The 23,726-nt window shown below is 57.4% G+C and overlaps 2 protein-coding genes across 10 annotated transcripts in view; both read left to right on the top strand.

Annotated features, from left to right (window-relative positions):
* Pip5k1c (phosphatidylinositol-4-phosphate 5-kinase type 1 gamma) overlaps positions 1-17,148 on the top strand; it is a 27,747-nt gene extending 10,599 nt beyond the window's left edge. For 2 of the 9 annotated variants that reach the window (XM_008837044.2, XM_029565372.1), the window contains 18 exons: positions 1,555-1,586; positions 2,210-2,302; positions 2,414-2,544; positions 3,121-3,238; positions 3,895-4,047; positions 4,928-5,227; positions 6,031-6,236; positions 7,858-7,941; positions 8,168-8,216; positions 8,600-8,681; positions 8,906-9,067; positions 9,661-9,799; positions 10,067-10,099; positions 10,446-10,547; positions 10,997-11,123; positions 11,983-12,057; positions 13,968-14,048; positions 15,241-17,148. In XM_008837044.2, coding sequence (XP_008835266.1) covers positions 1,555-1,586; positions 2,210-2,302; positions 2,414-2,544; positions 3,121-3,238; positions 3,895-4,047; positions 4,928-5,227; positions 6,031-6,236; positions 7,858-7,941; positions 8,168-8,216; positions 8,600-8,681; positions 8,906-9,067; positions 9,661-9,799; positions 10,067-10,099; positions 10,446-10,547; positions 10,997-11,123; positions 11,983-12,057; positions 13,968-14,048; positions 15,241-15,267 — 1,994 coding nt within the window. In that variant the 3' untranslated portion in view covers positions 15,268-17,148. Of the gene's footprint in view, positions 1-1,554; positions 1,587-2,209; positions 2,303-2,413; positions 2,545-3,120; positions 3,239-3,894; positions 4,048-4,927; positions 5,228-6,030; positions 6,237-7,857; positions 7,942-8,167; positions 8,217-8,599; positions 8,682-8,905; positions 9,068-9,660; positions 9,800-10,066; positions 10,100-10,445; positions 10,548-10,996; positions 11,124-11,982; positions 12,058-13,967; positions 14,049-14,280; positions 14,318-15,011 lie in introns of those variants that run through there. The other 7 variants (XM_008837046.2, XM_008837045.2, XM_008837047.2 and 4 more) reach the window with 7 other exon arrangements.
* A 2,116-nt stretch (positions 17,149-19,264) lies between these two features.
* The window catches only part of Cactin (cactin, spliceosome C complex subunit), a 5,971-nt gene continuing 1,509 nt past the window's right edge, over positions 19,265-23,726 (top strand). The window contains exons 1-8 of the mRNA XM_008837042.3: positions 19,265-19,509; positions 20,796-21,267; positions 21,480-21,575; positions 21,742-21,887; positions 22,280-22,442; positions 22,684-22,798; positions 23,062-23,254; positions 23,657-23,720. Of these exons, the coding sequence (XP_008835264.1) occupies positions 19,280-19,509; positions 20,796-21,267; positions 21,480-21,575; positions 21,742-21,887; positions 22,280-22,442; positions 22,684-22,798; positions 23,062-23,254; positions 23,657-23,720 (1,479 nt within the window). The 5' untranslated portion in view covers positions 19,265-19,279. The remainder of the gene's footprint in view (positions 19,510-20,795; positions 21,268-21,479; positions 21,576-21,741; positions 21,888-22,279; positions 22,443-22,683; positions 22,799-23,061; positions 23,255-23,656; positions 23,721-23,726) is intronic.

The following is a 23,726-nucleotide window of genomic DNA, read 5'->3' as shown; positions in this document are numbered from 1 at the left end:
CCTCCCCCTCCCCCTCTTTTTGCAGTGCTGGGGTTGGAGCCCTGGCCTCTCCCATGCTCTGCAGGCTGTCCCCCAGCTAATTGGTCCCATCTCAATAGATTTTTTTTCCGGTTGTGATGTTTTGAAGGCTCCTGTGGATCAGTGGATCTTCCTGCAGGACTCTGGGTGACTGAGACGTCCACAAAGTCCCATAAAATGGGCACAGCAGCAGGAGACCTTTAAACCTATTTGTGCCATGTTGGATTCAGGTATCTCCAGCTGCAGCCTCTGTTGCTGGCTGTCTGGTCCTGAGTGCCCAGCCTGGACCTCCTGGATGGGGAGTCAGAGGAAAAGAGGGATCATGGCTGGGTGGCCCCACTGTCACCTGTCTTCCAGGGCACTGTCAGCAGTGGGCTGAGCGGGGTGCACGCACACATGGCACCATACAGCTGGGTGACTCACCCCCCCCATTTTTAAACTTAATTTCCTTGAAAATGGGGCTGCTGGCTCAGGGTAATTGACTGGGTAGAGAGGGCTGTTGCGAGAGCCAAGTCAGGGCCACCAAATGACAGACATGTCCCCTGCCTGCCCTGTTCTTCCTCCACCCCCTTTGTCCCTGGGGCCCAATAATGGCCCCCATTTATTAGCCAGCTTGGGTGAGTGAGGAAGGGAAGGGAAACTGAGGCAGGTGCCCAGAGAGGCTGTGGACCACACTGGAATCTCAACATGCAACCCTTGGAGTTCCCAGTAACACAGCTGAGGAGGGACTATCCCACCAGTTCTCCAGCATTCTGCCTCAGCCCACCCTAGCCTTCTGTCTTTCTCACCCCTGCCTCCCAGATGCCAGCTCACAAACTGTTCCACTATTGAGAGGCCAAGGCAGAGAGTGGGTCAGCTTCTAGAACCTCCTACTGGTTGTCAGCCTTGAGATAGACCATCAGCTCAGGGCCATCAGATTGTTCAGGATTACCACCCGTAGACTACCACCTTTTGTGTCAGCCAGGTCGCATGGTCCCCACTCTGTACCTGGGTCAGTGACTGTGTGTCCCATGCTGGGCCTGCAGCCCTTGACTTATGGCCCTTCCTCCCTCTTCAGAGCCAGTAGTTGATGTTGATTATCCGACTCTTGGGTCTCTTTCTGGGATCAAGAGGGAGCTGTCTCCAGGTCTGCCTCTCCTTCCTGTGACATAGGCCACCACAGAGGCTGTCCCCATTGCAGTGTGGGGGCTGGGGACATGGCTTGGCATAGAGTTAATGCCTGTCATGCCAGCGTGAGGACCTGAGTTTAATCCCCACCCTCCATGTAAAACACTAGATGTGCCAGGCACGGTCCAGCACTTGGGAGGCAGAGGCAGGTGGATCTTTTGTGAGTTCGAGGCCAGCTGGGGCTACAGGGGGACCCTGTCTCAAAAACAAACCAAAAAAAAAAAAACATTAGATGTGGTGGCTCAGGCCTGTGACCCCAGAGCTGGGGAGGCAGAGACAGGAGGTTCCCTGAGGCTCCCATATACCTGTGCATTGGAAAAATAAATAATAAATAAATAATCAGTCTGAAACTTAGCCCTTCCTCCTCAGGTTTGACTCAGAAGAAAACAGCCCCAGCTGAGGTGAGTCCTCCGGGGTAGGGAAGGTCTGGGGTCCTCGCTGAATTGGTGGGGTGTTGAGGGGGTTCATGCTGCTCGCACCTCAGCCTCTCTGCTATGTGTCCTCAGGCCACTCACTGCTGAGTGTGATCAGGTAGGAAGAATGTTGTCTTCAGAGGTCACTTCTGAGAACTTGGGGGGGGGGTCCCTGATACCCCACACAAGAACCCCTGGGCTTTGAGCTGCCACCCACCCACGGGGTCCCTCTGAGAATCCCATACACAGTGAGGGAGAGCAGCAGGGCCTCATCCTCCCAGTTGGGGACTCTTTCTCCAAAAGGGTCGCTGGGACACTCCGGAGTTGCGGGGGCGGAGCAGCAAGAGCAGGGTGGACAGTTGCTTCCCTGGTGGCTGGAGGACTGGGAGCCAGGGAGAATCTCTGAGCAGGGTCTGAGCAGGATAGCTGGCTGGCTGGGTTTCTGGGAGCTAAGCACCCCCTGGTGGCAAACATAGAGAACAGCAGGCCTGCCTGGCCCTGGGTGACAGTGACAGGACCCCGACCATGCTGTCTCTCCAGGGTGACTGTCTCCTATGCTTCCATAACCTTCTGGCAACTTAACACTTCCTGCTTCCTGACCTCCCCCCCAGGTCCCCTTGATGACAGGGCAGCCAGGCCCCGGGCATGGGAAGAGGCTGGGTCATCGAGGTGTGGATGCGTCCGGGGAGACCACGTACAAGAAGGTATGACCCAGATGGGTGCTGGGGTCCTGCACCATGTGTCCCATCCCATAGGGGCATGAGTGTACCACAGAGCGGACTCCAGGGTCCTGATGCCACCGACTGTCCCCACAGACCACCTCGTCTACCCTGAAGGGTGCCATCCAGCTGGGCATTGGTTACACCGTGGGCAACCTGAGCTCAAAGCCAGAGCGAGACGTGCTCATGCAGGACTTTTACGTGGTGGAGAGCATCTTCTTCCCCAGGTGTGCCTGGGCCCTGCCGTGTTGGCTGCACCCATCCCCGCAGAGCTGACTGAAGGCCTCACCTGGCCACAGGTGCTCTGTGCCCTGGTTGTTCTTGATTGGAGACTTTTGGCACCACTGTAGCTGCCACTGCACCTGCTATCAGGCCTGTATCCTAACGGAAGGAAGGAAGGAAGGAAGGAAGGAAGGAAGGAAGGAAGGAAGGAAGGAAGGAAAGGGCGACAAGGAAATAACACGTGTCGTATTGGCTACATCTAGTCACATGCCCATAGCTAGGCACCCGGGAGGCTGGGCTGCACTATCATGTTCTGAGTAGCCCTGTTCTGAGAAATATGTTTTGTCCCATCACTAATAAGGAGATGGGCTGACCCCCCCCCATCCCCCGACATACGTGTGCACACAAGTCAGGGATGGAAAAAAGGAGGGAACAGTGATTATTGGGATACAGCCCAAAGCTGACTACAGTGTCCTCACCAATCCTGGGGCCCCAAGTGGGTTGGGCGTTAGGATGGATGGGGAGAGGTGGCCCCAGAAAGGCCCTGCCCCTCACAGACATTCCTGCGTCCTCCTCCACAGCGAAGGAAGCAACCTGACCCCCGCACACCACTTCCAGGACTTCCGATTCAAGACCTATGCACCTGTTGCGTTCCGATACTTCCGGGAGCTCTTTGGTATCCGGCCCGATGATTACTTGGTAAGCCTATTAGTCAGCGATGGCCTATAACAAGTGGCCCCAGGTCAGCAGCCACTCACAGCCTCCCAGGTATTGAAGCCCTTTGGGTGTGAAGTAGAACTTGAGGTGCTGTTGACAGTGGAAGGGGCTGGACACATACATGAGGGGGGACATGGACATGGTGCTGATATCTGGATTACCACTAGAGTCCTGACCTGGCCCTGCACTACCCAGAGACCAGGCAGCAGCCCAGAAAGGCGCTATGGGGAGCAGAGCGCAGCCAGGCAGGGTGTCCCTGCCTTAAAGGACAGATGGCCAGGCTGGGTGACAGCTATGGGTTGAACAAACATACCATACCTATCCGCATCCTCCCCCAGAGTGTGGGGCAGATGGCAGTGATTTACAGAGATGATGCATAAATGTCAGAGGGAAGGCTGGGAAAAGCTGGGACTGAACCAGGGAGTGTGGCCACATCTTCTGTCTCTGCTGCAATACAGCTCCTGTCTTGAAGTTGCCTCATGACCCAACATGGCTGCTGGGGTTCTGACTATCAGTCAGAATTCTGGGGCGGAGTCGGGGGGCGGGAGTGGCATGCAATAGGGGGAAAGGAGACAAGCTAGAAAACAGGGCGTCCCCTCGACCCTGTGCCCCTCACTGTCCCCCACCTCTGACAACAGTACTCACTGTGTAATGAGCCGCTGATCGAACTGTCCAACCCGGGCGCCAGTGGCTCCCTCTTCTACGTCACCAGCGATGATGAATTCATCATCAAAACGGTGATGCACAAGGAGGCAGAGTTCCTGCAGAAGCTACTGCCTGGTTACTACATGGTGAGTGGCCACTGCCCAGATGGAGGGCAACAGGGGAAGCTTCCAGAACATTCTGTGAAGGAGCCCAAGCAGGGCAGAGGCTTGTAGGAAGGGCTAGGCTAGCTCCATCCTCTTCACTCATCCTCATGGCTCATCCAGGGAAGAGGGAGCCTGGCAGAAGGACCCCAGGTTCTCAGACCCCATCCCACAGTGCTCAGGGTTCAGGGATGGCTAAGCCCAGGGTGGAAACTTGTGACCCCTCAGGCCCAGGTAGTAAGTGTGGGGGGTGTCAGAGGTGGAACAGCCGCCCAGGAGAGCCCAGCACAGACTGAGACTTAAATTTGCACTTGGGGCATCATTCTTCTAATGAGTGATACTCAGGGCAGACCCCAAGCTGTTCCTAGTCCGTGAGAGCTGGGGTGAGGCTCAGGGTAGAGTGACAGCCTAGAATCTCCAGTGAGGGGCTGGGGGCATAGCTCAGGGTAGAGTGACAGCCTAGAATCCCCGGTGAGGGGCTGGGGGCGTAGCTCGGGGTAGAGTGACAGCCTAGTATCCCCAGTGAGGGGCTGGGGGCATGCCTCAGGGTAGAGTGACAGCCTAGAATCCCCAGTGAGGGGCTGGGGCCGTGGCTCAGGGTAGAGTGACAGCATAGAATCCCCAGTGAGGGGCTGGGGGCGTGGCTCGGGGTAGAGTGACAGCCTAGAATCCCCAGTGAGGGGCTGGGGGCGTGCGGCTCCAGTAGAGTAACAGCCCAGAGACCCCCAGTGACGGGCTGTGGATGGGGCTCAGGTGTAGAGTGGGTATCTGGAGAAGAGGGTCCTTAGTCTTGAAGTCTCAGGATGAGGCTGTCCATGGTCTAAGGTGGCCCGCTGATGGTGCTATGTCCCCCTGGGTGCTATAGAACCTCAACCAGAACCCACGTACGCTGCTACCCAAGTTCTATGGGCTGTACTGTGTGCAGTCGGGTGGGAAGAACATCCGTGTGGTCGTCATGAACAATGTGCTGCCCCGCGTGGTCAAGATGCACCTCAAGTTTGACCTCAAGGGCTCTACATATAAGCGCAGGGCCAGCAGGAAGGAAAAGGAGAAGAGCCTGCCTACGTACAAGGACCTGGACTTCATGCAGGACATGCCCGAAGGGCTGCTGCTGGATGCCGACACCTTCAGCGCCCTGGTCAAGACGCTGCAGCGCGACTGCCTGGTAAGCTGCCCTCAGGGATGACTGTCCCTGGGGAACCCCTGGGCTCAGTGTAGAACCCTGCCTGTGACACCTGTCATTTCAGTACTACACAGGCATGACCAAGTCCAACCTGGGCTACATAGCAAGAAGCATGTCCTGGCCAGGCATGGTGGTGCACAGCTTTAACCCCAGCACTCTGGAGGCAGAGGCAGGAGGATCTCTGAGATCGAGGTCAGCCTGGGCTACAGGGAGACCCTGTCTTGCAAAAAAGAGCATTTTGTGAGTCCCTGTTAGACACACAGATGAGGAGAAGGGGACCCTGGCCCCCACGACTGTGCCCCACTCTCCTATGTGGCTGTCCCTCACTCTCAGACCTTTCCAGAACTTTATCAGAAATTCTTTTTGGTTGTTTTGGGTTTTAGGGGGGGGTTTTGAGACCGGTTTTCACTGTGTAGTCCAGACTGGCCTCAAACACACAAGAGATCTGTCTGCCTCTGCCTTCCAGGTGCTGGGGTTAAAGGTGTGCATACAGCACCACGCTGGGCTTGATATGAAATTCTGAAGTTCTCTACTCCCAGCTCTGGGGACCCCTGGCTTCTCTGCCCATCCTGAACCCCTGGAGCCCATCCCTGTGAGCTGCCAGACATAACTGTGGTTTCAGGGGCGATAGATAGGCTTGGGTCCACTGCGACCCCAGGCTCTCTGGTCCCTGTGGCTCAGACCCTGGTGACCATGGCAGAACTTAGTTGTGCAGATGTTCCAGGTCCCCATGGGGTTTGGGGTTTATGCCTGGTCAGTCCCCTGAGCTCTGTCCCCTATGCTAGGTGTTGGAGAGCTTTAAGATCATGGACTACAGCCTGCTGCTGGGTGTGCACAACATTGACCAGCAGGAGCGGGAGCGCCAGGCCGAGGGCGCGCACAGCACATCAGATGAGAGGCGGCCAGTGGCACAGAAGGCTCTCTATTCCACAGCCATGGAGTCCATCCAGGGTGGCGCTGCCCGAGGGGAGGCCATCGATACAGATGACACGTAGGTGGGGCATTCGGGGGTCCCAGTGCTAACCCCTGCCTGCCCTAGTTTCTTGCCTCCATGTCTTCACCCCCGTGTGTCCTGCAGGCTCAAAAGTAGTAGGGACACTGGGGCCCACCTCCCAGAGCCGCTAGGATGTGGATGGGAAAGGTATGTAATCATAGGCCTGAGTCGGTGGGAGCCACACTTGGTGGCCTTTATGGCCTTTAATCCCAGCACTCAGGAGGCAGAGGCAGGCGGATCTCTGTGAGATCAAGGCCAACCTAGGCTACATAGCAAGCTTCAGGCCAGCTGAGGCTGGGGAGACCTTGTCTCAATAAAAAAAGAGACAATGCTTTTTCTGTGACCTGGTGCACCAGCAAGACCCTGCACTCCAGTCTTGTCCCACCACAACCCTGAAAGGGGAGGGTAGGTGCCCTCCATCCCTGGTTGCCAGCTGTGGGGACAAAGTGGAGATGGCTGCCAGTGTTTAGTCATGGGGTTTCAGCTGCTTTGACCCTGGCCAGGTCCTCTGAGAACTGCTGGCCATAGCTCAGTCACCGGCTATGGGAGGACAGAGGGGATTAGCCAGGGGAATGGGTGCAGGAGCCTTGCTCAACCAACCCCCCCTCAGACCATCTTGGCTTTTATAGGGCCTGCAAGGGGTCTTGTGGGGACCAGGTGAGCCTGGTGTGTCCAGTGTGCAGTGACCAGAGGCTGTCAGGCCTCATGCAGACCTGCAGCATACTGGGGCTTGGGGTGTTGTGCGGTGTTAGTAACCAGGCGGGGCCCCTGCACTGTTGCCATTAACACAGAATTTGTAGGAGATCTAGATAGGTGTTCCTGCCCTGGGTGTGCTGTGTGTGTGCATGTGCGCATGCATGGGTTTGTGTGTGCCTATGTGTGTGCAGGAAGGTGTAAATGCATGTGTCTGTGCATTTGTGTGCATGGAAGTGCATGTCTGCATGTGTGTACATGGAGGTGTGCATGAGTGCCGTGTCCATGTGTATGCATGCCTGTGTGCCAACATGTGTGCAAGGATGTGTGCATGTGTGTGTACATGGAGGTGTGTCTGCATGTGCACGTATGTGTGTGCACCAAGATGTGCATGTGTGGACATATGTGTGTGCATGTTGGCATGTGTGTGCATGATGAGCTCGTGCATACTGGATGCATATGTGTATTCATGAAAATGTCTGTGTGTGCTTGGGGTGTGCATGTATGTGCCTGAGTATGTGCATGCATGGAGGTGTGTATGCCTGAGTATGTGTGTGCATGTGTGTATGCATGGAGGTGTGCTTGCCTGTGTGTGCATGCATGTGTGTGCATGCAAGAAGGTATGTACGCCTCTGTGCATGTGTGTACATGGAGGTATCCCTGTGTCTGCAGGCATGTGTACATGCCTGTGCATGCATGGAGTCTGCAGTGTGTGCATGCTCAGTGGGACCTCACAGCAGCCTGCTCTCTGGCTCTCAGACCCACACTCAGTCTCCCCCCGGGATGGAGGTTGAGGCTCTGCTTCAAGGCTGCCTTGGAGTGGGGGTGCAGCCCGTGCTGTGGGCCCTGGCTCTTGGGTCTCCCTTTGCTGCTACTGCCCTGCCCTGTCCAAGTTGAGCCCCTGACACTGCCCTCCCATCTGCAGGATGGGCGGGATCCCTGCTGTGAATGGCCGAGGGGAGCGGCTGCTGCTGCACATCGGCATCATTGACATCCTGCAGTCCTACAGGTGAGCCTAGCCACACCCACATAACCTAACCACGCCCTTTGACCCCACCCCACTTCACTCAGCCAGAACTAGCATAGCCAGGTCCACTTCCATCTCTGGCCACGTCCACGTCCACCTCCACCTTGGTCACACCCACCTCCCACTTGCGAGGCTTTTGTCCCCAGCCTGTCCCCACCTGGGAGGCATCAGCCCAGGCTGATGACCTTCCAGGCCCTTCTATTGGCAGATTCATCAAGAAGCTGGAGCACACTTGGAAAGCCCTTGTCCACGACGGGGTGAGTGTTAGCCGTTCATTCATCCCTCCCACCCCTCAGCCCACCAACCCCAAATGACTCCAGGCCCTGCCCACCTGCAGAGGGATGGTCTGGTTCCATGCAACTCAGCTCTGACCTCTGACCCTATCATGTGATCACTGTTACCTTGAGTGTTGGGCAGAGGCTTTCTGTAAATGGAAAGTGCCTGTCCTGTGTGTGGCGGGCTCTGCTCCCACAGCCCCTGCTTCATAGTGATTCTTACTCAAGTGTTCAAAGCTGCCCTTGGAATCCCTTCAAAGGAGCATTAGGAAACTCCAGGCAGAACCTTCCAGAAGACGTGCCAAGGTTACTAAGGACAGGTGTAAATGGGGCACACCTGTGATCCTGCTCTGTTTCTGTCCTAGGACACCGTCTCTGTCCACCGCCCCAGCTTCTATGCCGAGCGCTTCTTCAAGTTCATGAGCAACACAGTCTTTCGGAAGAACTGTGAGCGGCCTCTGCCCCATGGGAGGGGAGGAAATCTGTGGGAATAGAGGATTGGGGAACCCCAGAGCCAGGGTGGAGGGAACAGATGTCACCTGTAAGCCATGGTGTACAGTTGAGGCCACCAGGGCCTAGACAGGGTGAGCTGCCTGCCTAGATCACACAGTGCTAGTCCAGCATGTGCTTATGCAGTGCCAATCCCAGCCCTCCTCTCCCTCCCTCCCCAGCCCTCAAGTCCTCCCCGTCCAAGAAGGGACGGGGTGCCCTGCTGGCTGTCAAACCTCTGGGGCCCACGGCCGCCTTCTCAGCCAGCCAGATCCCCAGTGAGCGAGAAGATGCCCAGTATGACCTTCGGGGAGCCCGCAGTTACCCCACGCTAGAGGATGAAGGTGACCGGACAGCCTAGTGCCTAGGCTTTTTCCTCCAGGGTCCCTGGGAGTGAAGGATCCCAGGCTGGGGAATGACATACACCTGGTGCAAAGACCCTGAGGCAGTCTGAGCCTGGGCTGGGGGTCGGGGAGGGGAAGTGAGGGTGTGGGGGCAGATGGTGGGTCTACAGGCTCCCAGAAGGTGCCAGCAGTCTGGGCTTGTTTTGTTTCTTTTGTTTTTGTTTTTTTTGTCTTTTTCAGACAGGTTCTCTGAGTAGCCCCAGCTGGTCTGGAACTTGCTATGTAGACCAGGCTCGCTTCGAATTCACATAGATCTGCCTGCCTCTGCCTCCCAAGTGCTGGGAATAAAGGCATGCGCCACCACACCCAGCTCTGGGTTTGGTTTTGACAGCAGCTGGAAGCAACTAGAAGCTTGTGGGCAGAAAGTCAGGCACTCACTGCCAGGGCTACATAGGCAGGCTGGACAGGGTGGAGCATCCCAGAGGACAGGGACCGGTGGGCTCTGGAGATGGAGCCCAGAGGACCTGGAGCCCCTCATGGCCTGGGCGATTAGGTGGCAACCACACAGTGTGCCCACCAGTTGCTCCCCACAGGCCGGCCAGACCTCCTGCCCTGCACCCCACCATCCTTTGAGGAAGCCACCACGGCCTCCATTGCCACCACCCTGTCGTCCACCTCCCTCTCCATCCCTGAGCGGTCACCCTCTGAGACTTCAGAGCAGCCGCGGTACAGGTGGGCAGGCAGGAGGGTGGGGCCTAGAGGGTGAGTGTGGCTGCTTGGAGCAGGTTGGAAGAGTTTGTGGGGGGGGGCTCTGGACAGAGTGGGTGGGCTGCCCTGGGTGGGTGGATAGGGCTCTGTAGGTAGTGTTTGGGGACTTGGGGTGGATGGGTGATTTAGGTGGGGTTCTGTGGTTGGTGGGCCAGGTCCTGGAGCGGTGGGGCACAACCCCACACCCTGCCTCTGACAGTGAGTAGCCACTACCTGTATACCTTCCCACAGGCGGCGCACACAGTCCTCGGGACAGGATGGCCGGTGAGCCCACAACCCCTCCCGGTGTCCCCAGCCAACCCTTCAAAGCCAGCCACATTTGATACTGAGCTCCAAGCTTCAGCCCACACACGCTGCAGGCCTGGCTGGTTTCCAGAACCTTCTGCCTTTCCAACATCTGAGGTCCAGATACCCAGACAGGACTCAGCACCCATGTGTGGACCACTGGCCACGTGACCACTTGGCCACCTGCTGGTGCTGTGAACGCCCAGCAGGTTACTCCTGCCTCTTCACTACCCACTGGCCTGAGGAGTTGGACTCCAGGGGGGCTGAGAATGGCAGGTACCACTGGGGTAGGGAAGGAAAAACTGAGGTCTGGTCACCCCTACAGGCCCCACGAGGAGCCACATGTGGACGACCTGCAGCAGATTACGGTGCAGGTGGAACCCACGTGCAGCGTGGAGATTGTGGTCCCCAAAGAGGAAGAGACAGGGTGAGTGCTGGCCACAATCTCCTCAGTGCTCTGTGCTGCTACTTAGGGATGCTGGTTTTATTTTCAGTTGCATCTTGGATCTGAGCTCTCAGCCGTATCTGGCCTGTGTCTGGGGACTTGTGCCCTTCACACTGGGGAGCACCTGATGTGGGGTCTCCACTCAGTACCCTGAATGGCTGGGATGTCCTACAGAGCCACAAAGTCTCTGCTGGTTCCATCCATTGCACAAGGGGTCCCCAGGCTGAGTTGTTCAGGAGCTTGTGTCCCATGTGGCACACGTATTCCTGTCACCCAGCACTGGGGAGACTGAGGCAGGAGGATGGCTACAAATCCCAGTCTAGTCTCAGTTATAGAGCTTGATCCTGCCTCCCCCTCCCCCAAAAATTTGTCTCCTGAGATGGAGAGGTTCTGTCCACATGCAGAACCCTGCCACTGTCCTGTGTCTACAGGGTGGAGGCTTCCTCATCTGGGGTGTCTGCCACGGCCACCGTAGAAGTGGACACGACCAGCCAGGCCTCAGAGCCCGCCAGCCAGGCCTCAGATGAGGAGGACGCACCTGCCACAGACATTTACTTTGTAAGTGCCCTGAGCCTCCCACACTCAGTGGACTCAAGTGCAAATTCTGCATCCTCAACGATTGTCCACTGCGGGCGCTTGCTCCTGCTCTCCCCAGTGTCACCTGGGGTGGCAGGTCGCTCATCCCCTCTTGGGACCCATGGGGAGACCCAGGCAGAAGCCAAGACCCAGTGTTCCCAAGCAACATACAATGAGAATATTTTGTCCTTATGGCAGCAGTGATACTGGGAGGCTCTGTCCTCCAGGAGCAGGTGTGGGGGCCCGATGAGGGACTGAGCCCCACACTGAGGTGCAGATATAACAGGTCCTGGATGAGGCAGGCTCAGTCCAAGTCATGGGGATCCAGGACTACCCTGTTCCTGTCCACTATGGGAAACATTGTTAGGGGGACTGCTGGACCCGTTTATAGGTCACAGCTGTAGCCCCCTGGGGGTCACGTAGCCCTATCGCAGTATTCCTTCTTGTCCCCAGTGCCCCATCTCACGTAGGGCCCAGAGTCAGCTGCATACCCTGCCCGAGGCCCACAGTGCTGCCTACTAACACCCCCGATGTGTCTAAGCAGCACCCCAAGGGCCTAGGTCTGCATCACAGTCTTGGGGTTTGCGTGTCCTGCTCTGCTTAAGGCCTGGGGCTGTCTGGGGTCACATCCTATGAGGCGTCCCCACGTCCACCCCCCAGTGTGGGCTTTGGAGCTGGTCCCCGTCTTGATGGGATTCGCCCCTTCCCATATCCTGCTTTGGCCAGCTTGTGTCCCCAGCCCACCAGCCTCTGCTTGGCCACCTGCCTGTCCCCCAGCCTGTTTCCCCACCTCACCCTCTCCTCTCCTCTCTTCCTCCAACCCGGCCCACTCTGTGGCCAGTTCGCCCACGGGAGACACTGGCTTTTCTCTCCCCGTCGCCGACTACGGGCTGTGACACCGAGCCACTCGGGCATTGTAAGTGACTGCAGCCCGTCACCCTGGGAGAAGGGGCCTCACTGAGCAAGGTGCCCCATGCCCTTTGTCTCCTCAAATGACTAGGGGGATATGACAGCTGTAGTTGAGCAGCCAGGGATATGTGTGCACTGTTACCCCAGGGTGCCACTCAGTCCCAAGTGGACGATGCAGTAGGTGTCTTCTGTGGCCAGGCCTGCTGGACCCAGCCTGCCTGTGTCAAGACCCAGCCTGCCCATGTTAGGTCCGTGAGCGTTTCTCGTCATCTTGGCTCCTTGCTCCAAGGCAGGCCAGGCAGGTCAGCATTGCTGGGCCCTAAAAGATAGGGCCCATTGACCTGGATTGCACTAGATGATACTGGTCCCTCCATACTCACTCTACAGTAGGAGAAACAGGCTACACAGGGAACCCATGAGAGTCCAGTTCCCTCACTGCCATCTGGGCTGCAGTGTGGGTGTCGTGTATCAGGGATTACTATCCTGTCAAGTTTTGCGTAACTGGCCCAGAGAGGCTGAGCTACCCAGAGCTACGCAGCACTGGGACAGGACCAGGATGCAGACAGGAAGCTAGAGTTCCAGTTCTAACTGGGTGTGGTGGTGCACTCCTGTCACCCAGCACTCAGAAGGTGGAGGCCGGAGGACCAGGAGTTCAGAGTCATTCTCATCTATTTAGTGAGTTTTAGGCTACCTGTTTCACAGCGTCTGGTTAAAGGCTAAGCTAAACCTCTGAACCTGATTCAATTGTTAGCTGGTTTGGGTACATTGTGTCCAGCCCAGATGGCAAGTGAACCCTTGAGCTGCTGTACCAGAGTGTCCCTAGGGTGTCCTCAGCTCAGGCTGTATGAAGGGAGCCTGGGTTTGCTGCACAATGGCGCCCTCTGCAGCCCATGATGTCGGGCTCCACAGCACCTGACTGACAATGACCCTAACCAGGTCACCCCAGGATCCTGGATCCCACTTCTCGTTCCTGGAGGACTAGGCAAGGACTGGGTGGCCAGCCCCTGCTAGTGTTTCCTCTTCAGTGTGGGCTCCCTGAGGGTGTCCCTGCCCAGGACTGTGCTCCCTGGCACTGGGCGGCCCCAAGGTGGCCATCCTCCCCAGAGCTGGCTCTCTAGGATTGGTGACTCAGCTGGCAGCTCTGTACAGGGGCTCCATTTTGCCCCCACCCCCCGCACCTTCTGCAGCAATCCCACATCGTGTTGCCACATCCACAGTGCTTTGTGGTCCCAGAGAGCCAGTGGCCACCCTGGTGCCCAGCAGTCTGGGTGTTTGACTTGGGGTACAGGGGGCCAAGACCACAGTAGCAAGTCTGCTTAAGCCAAAGGCTGGTATTTGTATCTCCTGGACAGCAGGAGATGACCATGGTGATGGGAAAGATGGACAAGGAGGATGGGGGGCAGGAGTCAGGAGAAGGGGACTAAGATAAGGGGGAGGAGTTAGAGGAGGAGGGGGAGTCAGGAGAGGTGAGAACTCCAGAAGTGGGGACTAGGAAGTGGGAATGAGCGTGAAGTGTTCCTACCTTGTGGTAATGTGTGAGACAGACCTCATCTCCAAAGGAAAAAAGAAGAAGATGAAGAAGAAGAAGAAGAAGAAGAAGAAGAAGAAGAAGAAGAAGGAGGAGGAGGAGGAGGAGGAGGAGGAGGAGAAGAAGAAGGAGGAGAAGTCGTCCCAGGCAGATTAGTGCTGGCCCAGCTCGCCCCATCCCACCACTATCCTGGCTGTCCTTGTCCCAAGCCTGTCTTCACTAACTGTTTCCTGCTGTGCCTGCTGCTGCTCCCAGGGCCAAGGGTTGGGTCACAAAGGGGAGTGGAGGTGGGTTGGGGTCCCCCTCTTTCACTCTCTCCTGTCTCTCCCTTCTGCCTGTCTGCTCGCTCCCTGCTCTTCTGCGCCCTCCTGCACGTGCCCTGCCCGCAGCCCACCGACGAGAGGAGCTGGGTCTATTCCCCGCTTCACTATAGCGCGGGCCCGCCGCCCGCCTCCGACGACAGCGACACAGTAAGTGTGGCTGAAGAAACTGAGGCAGGGTGGGAGGACGCACAGCCCGAGCTCCTCCCCCACCCACACCATTCCTCTTCCAGTTCCTACCACACCCCAATCCCCCCCATCTTTTCTCTTATTCCTCCCCACCTTTTGCAACTCCTCCTCTCCCAACCCCCCCCCATTCATTCTTCTGACTCCTCCCTGACTCTTGGTTTTTTTTGTTTCTGTTTTGATCTTTTTGAGACAGGGTCTCCTTGTAGCCCAGCAGGCCTAGAATTCACTATGTGGACCAGGCTGGCCTTGAACTCAGAGATCTGCCTGCCTCTGCTTCCCGAGTGCTGGGATTAAAGGCGTGTGCCACCATGCCCAGCCCTTGGTTTGTTTTTTGGGTTTTTTTTTTTAATAATTATTTATTTTACGTGTATGACTGTTCTGCCTGCCTGGTGTAAGTGCACCATGTGTGTGTGATGCCTGAAAACACCAGAAGAGGGCGTCAGATCCCCTAGAATTGGAGTTTCAGATGGTTGTTAGCTGCCATGTGGGTGCTGGGAACTGAACTCAGGTCCTCTGCAGCCCCTCCCCTCCTCTGGTAACTCCTCCCTCTCCCCTTTTCCAACCCCCACCTTGTAACTCCCCTCTTCTGATTCCCCCCTCCCTTTCCTTTCTGACCCCTCCCCATAGACTCCCCCAATTCCTTCTCCTCCCTTCCTCCGTGCCCCCACTCCTCTCCCCCAGCTCCTCCCCTGCCCCTTCCTTTATTTCCAGCCTCCTCCTTCCCAGCTAGCCAGATCTCCAACTTCTCCAGATCCTTGTTTGTCAGGCGATCCAGGAAGTCAGTCCTGGCCCCAGTGGGTGGTGCGGGGCCCCTTTCCGTTTTGTGGGGAACTGGGGTTTTATGAGGGCTTGTGGGGATCTGTGGGCTTTTGTGGGGACCTATGGGGTCCCTACTGCCCTCACTGGGCCCTGTCCTTGTTGCAGTAATTTCTATGCAGTTCCCAACCTGGAGCCCCGAGGTCCTCCGCCACCCTGGCCACTTCTCAGAGGCGCTGTCCCCAAATGGGGTCCAGAGCTTGGCGGTGCCCCAGCCCAACCTCATCCTTGCCATCCCCGACAGCTCCGGGCACCTCACACTGCTGCTTGCACCCGTTGGGCTGGCAACCTCTGCAGCGCCTGGTCCTGTATTTATTTTGGGTCCTTTTTTGCACAGAGAAAGAGCACACAAGTGCTTTTCTAGGAAAAACACAAAAAGACACAAACCCAGGAGGCCACGGCCACTGTCCCAGTGGCTCCCAGCTCTACGTGTCCTGCTCTGGGGACCCGACCATGGTGGCTCTGGTGAAGTTCACACTCCACAGCTCACTTCAGGGACAGCCCCAGAGCCTCCCCTCAACACCCCGGATGGATCTGGGCTCCTGAGGGTTAGTGGCCACCGTTCCCCACGGTCTCCACCATCCCCAAAGTGGAGCCCATTGCTAGCCTCAGGTTTGGGGACCTGGCAGACCAGTACATGCCATGACACATCCTGCAGACTGGATTCTCTGTCTCAAGACCCAGATGTCTCCCAAGCCCAAATGTCACATGGTTATAATCATGCCTGGGCTGTCTGGGAAAACCATGCTTCAGGCTGCCCGGGTTACCTCAACTGCTGTGGACCATGTGTTCCCCAGAGGCCTATTGGGAAGAGAGAGACTTGAAGGTGTATCAGGCTGCAGAATGACACAGGGCAGAGTGGCAGACGGCCTGTCTGGAGAAGGAAAGACAGGGACAGCTGTGTCCATGGGGATGGGGGAGCATGGAGCTGGCCCTCTTCTGCGCATATCCCCCACTCAATCCGCCAACACAGGACTCCTGGGAGGAGGTGTGTCATGGACAGTCACCTGCTGTGTCTCCGGCCACATGGAAACCCCACTCACCAGGCCATTTGAAGGAGTCAGAGTGGGCTTGGTGCGGCAGCCAAAGCTTCTAGAAGACTCCAAAAGCCCAGTGGCAGCTCCCCACTATGCTGCCCCACTGTGTGTCACCTTAGGGACACAGAGGCCAGGACCTGAGTGGCTTAGGGGGGCAGGGGCAGGGAGAGGATACCCTGAGTGCTGGTGGGTGGGGGGCACAGTGGGACGTCTGGACAGACCCCTCACCCTGATACCAGAGTCCCCTGCGTTGTTTGTTAATGTCGGCTGTTGTTGCTTTCAGGGGACCTGTACAGTGGATGGTGCTGTGGTGGGTGGCTGTATTAGTTTATTTAGGGGATGGAAAGACAAGGCCTGTTTACAGGTAATCTGGCCACATCCTCAAGGAAGGGCCTGTGTCATCGCAGCATTTGGGAGGCCAAGGCTTGTGAATTCTAGGCTAGCCTGGGCTACAGAATGAAACCCTGTCTCAAGGGACTGAAAAAAAGACTGGAGCTGAGGCTCAGTGGGTCAAGTGCTTATAGCTTGGTGGGTAGAACGCATGAAGCTCTGGGTTTATCCCCAGCACCACATAAACTAGATCTGGTGGTACACCCCTGTCATCCTAACATTTGGGAGGCTGAGGCGGGAGGATCAGGTCAGGGTCTCCAGCTACATAGCAAGTTGGAGTCCATCCTGGGCTATGTGAGACCCTGTCTCAAAGAATCTTTAAATATCTGTGTGATACTGTCACTCATCCCCTGACTCTTCTGATGGCTGCTATGGCCTGCCATGGATGGTATGTGAACTGTACTGTAAGACCCTAGGGGTCCCTGCCAGCCTCTGCCCCCCTAAGCCATCTGGACATCTCCCATCTGCCCCCACACCTTAGTGCAATATGCTTGCCCTGTGGGGTCCTTCACCATGGTACTGTCCCCACCCCAGGATAGATGACCCGATCACTCACTCTTACTGCCCCCAATCTTTTTATGGCCAAACCCATTCTGGAAGAAAACTAGAAGCCTCGTGTGTCTTAAATCTCATCAGGGCCAGGGGGGGTCCCTGGTCCTTAGTCCCTGCAGTGTGGTGTGTGTGACAATCCACGGTGTCCCATGGCACCGACCAGCCCAGCCGCATCTGTATGCAGCCCAGGCCCCCGCCCAACCACAGCCCCTCTTTTTACGTTGAAAAGATCTCTAATAAATCAGGTATAAACAGCTTGACTCCCATCACCTCTCAGGGCTCTGAGGTCTGGTTGGGTCGGAAGGTTGGGTGAGGTCTCAATGGAGGGAGTGATGAGCACTGTCCAGTGCTGTTCAGGTAGTTGGGAAGCTGAGGCAGGAGGATAGCCTGAGTCTGATTTCTAGGCCAGACTGGGCAACAGAAGAGGCTTTCATATCGCAGCTGGGTGTGCTGGTGCACGCCTTTGCTCCCAGCACTCGGGAGTCTGAGGCAGGTGGATCACTATGAGATCAAGGTCAGCTGGGCTACGGGGAGACCCAAAAAGGAGTCTCCAAAAGCCACACACACACAATCTAAAAAGCTGAATTGGATGCTATAATGCAAGTCTGTCCTCCCAACACTTTAGAGGTGGAAGCAGGAGGATTGGGAGTTCAGTTATCCTTGGCTACCTTACAAGTTGGAGGCCAGCCAGGGCTACACAAGACACTCAACAAAATCAAATACCATCTACAAACACCCTGCTTGTGTGTGGACAGGGCACTCGGCCTGCTTCCCACGCTGCCACTGGCCCTGTGGGAACTCCCACCTGCTTCATCTCTCCCAGGCTCTCATGTGTCAGACCCCAGTACACAGGATAACTGTTAAGGTGACTTCCCTTCCCAGAGCCTCACTTTTCCCATCTGGAAAAAGGGTTGATGGGGATGTCAGAGAACCAGCCAAGAGTTTAACATCCTAGATGCAGGCTGTCTAGTGGAATAAGAACCCAGACCTGGGGGCTGGAGAGATGGTTCAGTGGTTAAGAGTACCTGATGCTCTTGCAGAGGACTTGGATTAGATTCCCAGCAACCACATAGCAGCTAACGACCTTCGTCTGTAACTCCACTTCCACGGGATCCAAGGCCCTCTTCTGACTCCACAGGTGAACTTACATGCATGCAGGCAATACACTCACATACGTAAAAAATTAAAAAAAAATCCCAGACAGACATCTAGAAACTTTTGTCTCCTTTCTTGTTTTTTTATTTTGGATTTTGTGTCCTTCGTTTGGGGCCCAGAGTTTTGCCATGTGCTCCACCCTAGCCTCGTACTCGCAATTCTAGGCCTCTGGGGACGACTCTTTCCAGGGTTCAGCCCTTCAGAACACCCTCCCTGGCCACGCCCCCACGTCCTGACCACACCTACCCCCCCCTTAATCCCCAGGCCCCGCCCCCAAGCACGGCGCGAACGCGTGGTTTCCTTGGTCCCGCCCTCAGCCTTTGGCTCCACTCTCCACGGCTTCACTTCCTGTACTCGCCTTTCGGTTCCGCCCGGTTGACAATTCCCGATCCTACTGGCCCCACCCTCAAATCCATGCCTATAGGTCTTACCTCTAAGTCCCACCCACCCGCTACCCTTCCTCCCAAGCCTCTTCTCAGCTCCGTCTCCTCAGGACCTGCCCTCTGGTACCCTAGGCTCCCTTTTCTCTATGCACCTGCCTCTTGGTTCCTCCGCATTCACAGTTCCCATTTCCCTGGCCTCGCCCTCAGATCCGTCTGTCAATCTTGCTTCCTAAGCCCCGCCCACTTCGGCTCCTGGTCCTTCCTATAACGGACATCATAGGTCCTCCTTCCTAGACCCCGCCCCACACAAGCCCTCATTTCCCTGGCTCCGCCCACATATTCACCAACGGGGGATCTTTCCTTAAATCCCGCCCACCCAGGCTCCACTTCCTCCCTGTAACCGCCCCTTTTAGGGTCTTCCTCCCAGGGCCCCGCCCCACGCCCCACCCACTGTTCCTTCCTTGTCCAACTCGCTTGATAGACCCTGACCGTTCGGACTGCACTTTCTCTCCGTAGCCGCCTCTTTTGGTCCCGCGTCCCTAAGCCCCGCCCCACTTTGGTCCTGATTTCCCTGCCCACAGGTCCTCAGGCCCCTACGACGAGAAGACCCGTCTGGGGCTGCCTAGAGCACTGCCTGAATGGGCACTCTCCCCGTTCCGCTTGACAGCGGCCCCATCAGAGTTCTTTATGAATGCAACACGCAATGGCCGCAGAAAGTTCTGGTTCCGTGGCATCCCTAGGGTCCTGGGCGGCGAGAAAAATTCACTCTCCGGGCTAGGCGTCCTGCGGGTAGCCTCACGATGTGCCGTGGCTAAGGAAGGCCCCCGGCGCCCAGACAGTTGTCTGATTGCACCCGCGCATGCGCGGTGCGCGCCGCCAAATGGGTCGCGACACTCGCTCGCGCTCACGGTCTCCGGGTCGCCGAGGCCAAAGGCAGCGAAGTCGGAGCGAGAGCCGCAGCCGCAGCCGCAGCCGCAGCCGCAGCCGCAGCCGCAGCCGCAGCCGCAGCAGAAGCCATGGGCGGAGAAGCCGACGGCGCCGGGAGGACGAAGGTCGGCGCAGGCGCAGACGGCGCGGTCGGGGGCGCCGGTAAGTCCAGCGTCTGGCCCGCGGCGCTACGGGACACCCTGCGGACGCTGTCAGCGGGGCTGCTGCAGAAAGATTCAGAAGTTGACCCGGCAGCGGCAGGACGGCGAACGAGGCGCGGCCAGGCAATGGGGAGCTACGCAGACGTTAGCGAGGAACGAGGATGCGCTTGCCATTCATTCAGAGATAGTGTCTTATTTAGCCTTGGCTAGCCTGGAACTCACTCTGTAGGCAAGGCTAGCCTCGAACTCGCAGAGAGAGAGAGAGAGAGAGAGAGAGAGAGAGAGAGAGAGAGAGAGCGAGAGAGAGAGAGAGAGCGAGCGATCCTATTGCCTTAGCCTCTTCAGTGCTGGGTTCACTGGCATGTGCCATCAGGTATCGCCCATAGTTCAGATCTTTTGTGTTCATGGTTGCACATGCATGCAGAGGAGAACACTGAGTGTTCTCTTCTGTTACTGTCTGGACTGGTGGCTAGCAAGCCCCCCCCCCCACCTCCGGCCAAGTGCTGGTGTTACAGGTGCAAATAGCCACTTCCGGCTTTTTCCGTGGGTGCGTGGGAGTCAGGTCCTCGTATTTGCTCAGCAAGTGCTCCTACAGAACTATCTAGCCCCTAATGTAGATTGTTTTGTTGCGATCTAAATAGACGGGGCTCTTAATAAAATATTGCCCTGTGGTGTTTGTCCACATACACCGCCCTTCACATAGCAAAGAGTCCATCCAAACAGCCTCCTTTATCATCCCTCGTCCTTAACCTACCATCCTAGCGGGGTGTGGTGTCACATGCCTTTATTCCCAGTACTTGGAGGCAGAAGCAGGATCTCTGAGTTCTAGGCCAGCCTGGTCTGCATAGTGAGCTCCAGGCCAGCTGGGGCCCCAGTGAGACCCTGTCTCAAAAAAACAAAAAAGTCTCCTATATTTCCCCTGTTTTACCCCTTCCCTTGACGGATGTGCTTGGTCAGGCCCACTTGTTAATAGCGGCTGTGTCCTTAGGTTGAAGGTCCAAAGTGCCTTCTTGCCCCAGGACCTTTGCTCCTGCAACTGTTCCTTCTACTCAGATGCTCTCAGAACTCTGTCCCCCAGTTCCTGGGGGAGCTTGCCTCCTTTGAGAAGCCTCTCTCACCTTGCTAACCTGCAGCTCCACCCCATATCCCCCCACCCCCATTTGTCACCCTCTGGTTTGTACACCCATCTCTCCAGTGGGGAGCCACGTAGTCTTCAGGATGATGAGTCCTGATGGTACCCAGCAGCTAGCAGGCACTGAGCAGGCCCGGTGGGTCCTCTCTTCTCAGGTCCGAATCCGATGAAGACAGGTGGCAGAGGTCCGGGAGGTGCAGCTGGAGCCCCCAGCCACCCCGATGGCGCTCCCGGGATCAGTCCTCGCAGTCTGACTCCGGGGAGGAGCGGGTTCGGGGCTCCTTGGGTGTCAGGAATCGCCGGCACTCTTGGTCCCCAGGGTCATCTTCATCCAGCACCAGGTCTCCCAGGCGTTCCCGAAGCCCAGGGACGACAGCCCTGGCTCTGAGCCAGCAGCAGAACCTGCAGGAGCGGCTGCGGCTTAGAGAGGAGCGGAGGCAGCAGGAAGAGCTGCTCAAAGCCTTCGAGACCCCGGAGGAGAAGCGTGCACGGCGCCTAGCTAAGAAGGAAGCCAAGGAGCGCAAAAAGCGGGAGAAGATGGGCTGGGGTGAGGAGTACATGGGCTACACCAACACAGACAATCCATTCGGGGACAACAACCTTCTGGGTACTTTCATCTGGAACAAGGTGGGAACACTCTGCCCCCTCCCCCCTGGTTGAGTCCCATCCCTGAGCCAGTAGCTCCATCCTCGAGCCCTGCCCTAGGCCCTGGCAGTCCCTTTGATGGTCACATGCCCCTTGAAGCCTGGCTTGTGGTGTCCCCCACTGGCAGCTCTCTTGTGAGTCTGGTTCCCCAGTGCAGCTGGGCACCACAGTAGCTCAGTATCCACATCTGACAGGCACTGGAGAAGAAGGGGATCAGCCACCTTGAAGAGAAAGAGTTGAAGGAGCGCAACAAGAGGATCCAGGAGGACAACCGCCTGGAGCTACAGAAGGTGAGTGGCTTCAGGCACAGCTAGATCCAGGAGCAAGGGTGCCCCCCATCTCTGGGCCTCGCCTCAACTACCAGACACCTAACGCACGTAGAGGTAGCCCCAGCTGTCCCACGGTCTGGGTGGGCCGTGTCCCTTACAGTGATGTCTCTGGGTGTCGCTGGCCTAGGTGAAGCAGCTCCGGTTGGAGCGGGAACGGGAGAAGGCAATGCGGGAGCAAGAGCTGGAGCTGCTGCAGAGGGAGAAGGAGGCGGAGCATTTCAAGACCTGGGAGGAGCAGGAGGACAACTTCCACCTGCAGCAGGCCAAGCTGCGGTGTGCCCCCCTTCCCCTGCCTGTGCCCTTCCTCCACCCGGCCTTTGCACAGCTTCACACAGGCTCCCTCACACCGCTGCTCCCTGGCTTCTGCTGGGCTGCTGGTGGGACACCTCCCTCCATAATCTGTGGAGCAGAGCAAATGGGGTGGGGTAGTTAGGTTGCTGGGTAACTCGGGTGGCACAAAATGAGTGCAGACCTGGTGGGACATGTTGGTGACCCCAATCCTCACACCCCACCCCAATGAGGACTGGGGACACCCACGCCCCTGGGGGAGAGGTCCCGCTGTCAGCTCTGGGGTAAGGTGGCACAGGTACTCTGGTACAGCCTGTGCTCCTGGATAGCCCTCTCTCGTCCCCACGCTCTGGCTCTGACCCTGTATCCTCTGACAGCTCAAAGATCCGAATCCGAGATGGGCGGGCCAAACCCATAGACCTGCTGGCCAAGTACATCAGTGCCGAGGATGATGACCTGGCTGTGGAGATGCATGAGCCCTACACCTTTCTCAATGGCCTGACCGTGGCAGACATGGAGGACCTGCTAGAGGACATCCAGGTTACTGTCCAGCTGCTTTAGCTCTGCCCCCAGCTCAGCCACGCCCAGCCCTGAGACAGTGCCACTCCCCAGGGACGTGGATAAAAGCTCCGCCCATAGCCCAAGCCATACTCCTGGCAACCACTCCATTCCAGGGCTGAGCCACGCCCCAGCATCTGCCACCCTAGGACTGAGGCAGCCCTCCCTGGCCTCCTGCTGGCCCTGCCCCTTGTGAACACGTCCTTCACACCTCACCCCTCAGGTGTACATGGAGCTGGAACAGGGCAAGAATGTGGACTTCTGGCGGGACATGACGACCATCACAGAGGATGAGATCAATAAGCTTCGAAAGCTCGAGGCCTCGGGCAAAGGCCCAGGTGAGCAGCCAACACCAGGGTCTTGAAGGTACCCCAGAGCTTGGACTCCGGCCTTCTGCTGCAAATACCTTCCTGATTCTGGCCTTTTCCCTCCCAGCCAGAGAGAGGTGCTGGGGACATTGGGGTCAGGGTCACTGCGACCGATAGCTAAGGCAGGCACTCCCAGCTATTCCTCTGTCAGTCGGTCAGGCTAGCCTTTGGAGGGTGGCAGGTGGGAGCCACAGTGGGCACCCCAGCCTGTACTCAACAGCCCTACCCTGCAGGCGAGCGCCGTGAGGGGGTCAATGCGTCTGTCAGCTCGGACGTGCAGTCAGTGTTCAAGGGCAAGACATTCAACCAGCTGCAGGTCATCTTCCAGGGCATCGATGCCAAGATCCGGGCAGGTGGCCCCAACCTGGACATGGGCTACTGGGAGAGCCTGCTGCAGCAACTGCGCGCACATATGGCCCGGGCCAGGTGAGCTCCCTGGAGTTGGGCCCAGCAAGCTGGGGCCTGGGGTGCTGCCCGCCTGTCCCATGCACTTGTCCTCTGTGTGTTGTATGTGTTGTTTCCCCCCTCCCATCCCCCCTCCCTTGTTCCCCCTGTCTTCCCTATCTTTGTCTTTCTGTCCTCTGCCCTCCCACGCACCCCCACCCCCACCCCCAGGCCCTCCCTGGCTGGTCATGAGAACTGTCCAGATTCCCTGAGTGCTTGGCATGGTCACATAAACACAGCGTCCAAGGGTGCCTTTCCTGGGCTGTTCTGCAGTGTCTGTCCATCTGTCCATCTGTCCTCGGCGTCCACAGGGCCCCTCCTCCAGCCACCCCAGCTCGGTGGAGCAGGCCGGTGGGAACCCACGTGACCCCCGCCTGTCCCCAGGCTCCGTGAGCGCCACCAGGACGTACTTCGGCAGAAACTCTACAAGCTGAAGCAGGAGCAGGGCGTGGAG

The sequence above is a fragment of the Nannospalax galili genome, unplaced genomic scaffold (assembly GCF_000622305.1).
Source record: "Nannospalax galili isolate Female #2095 unplaced genomic scaffold, S.galili_v1.0 scaffold77, whole genome shotgun sequence".
NCBI lineage: Eukaryota > Metazoa > Chordata > Mammalia > Rodentia > Spalacidae > Nannospalax > Nannospalax galili.
Note: the sequence above shows the minus strand (reverse complement) of the source record. Positions and strands in the feature narration are given on the sequence as shown.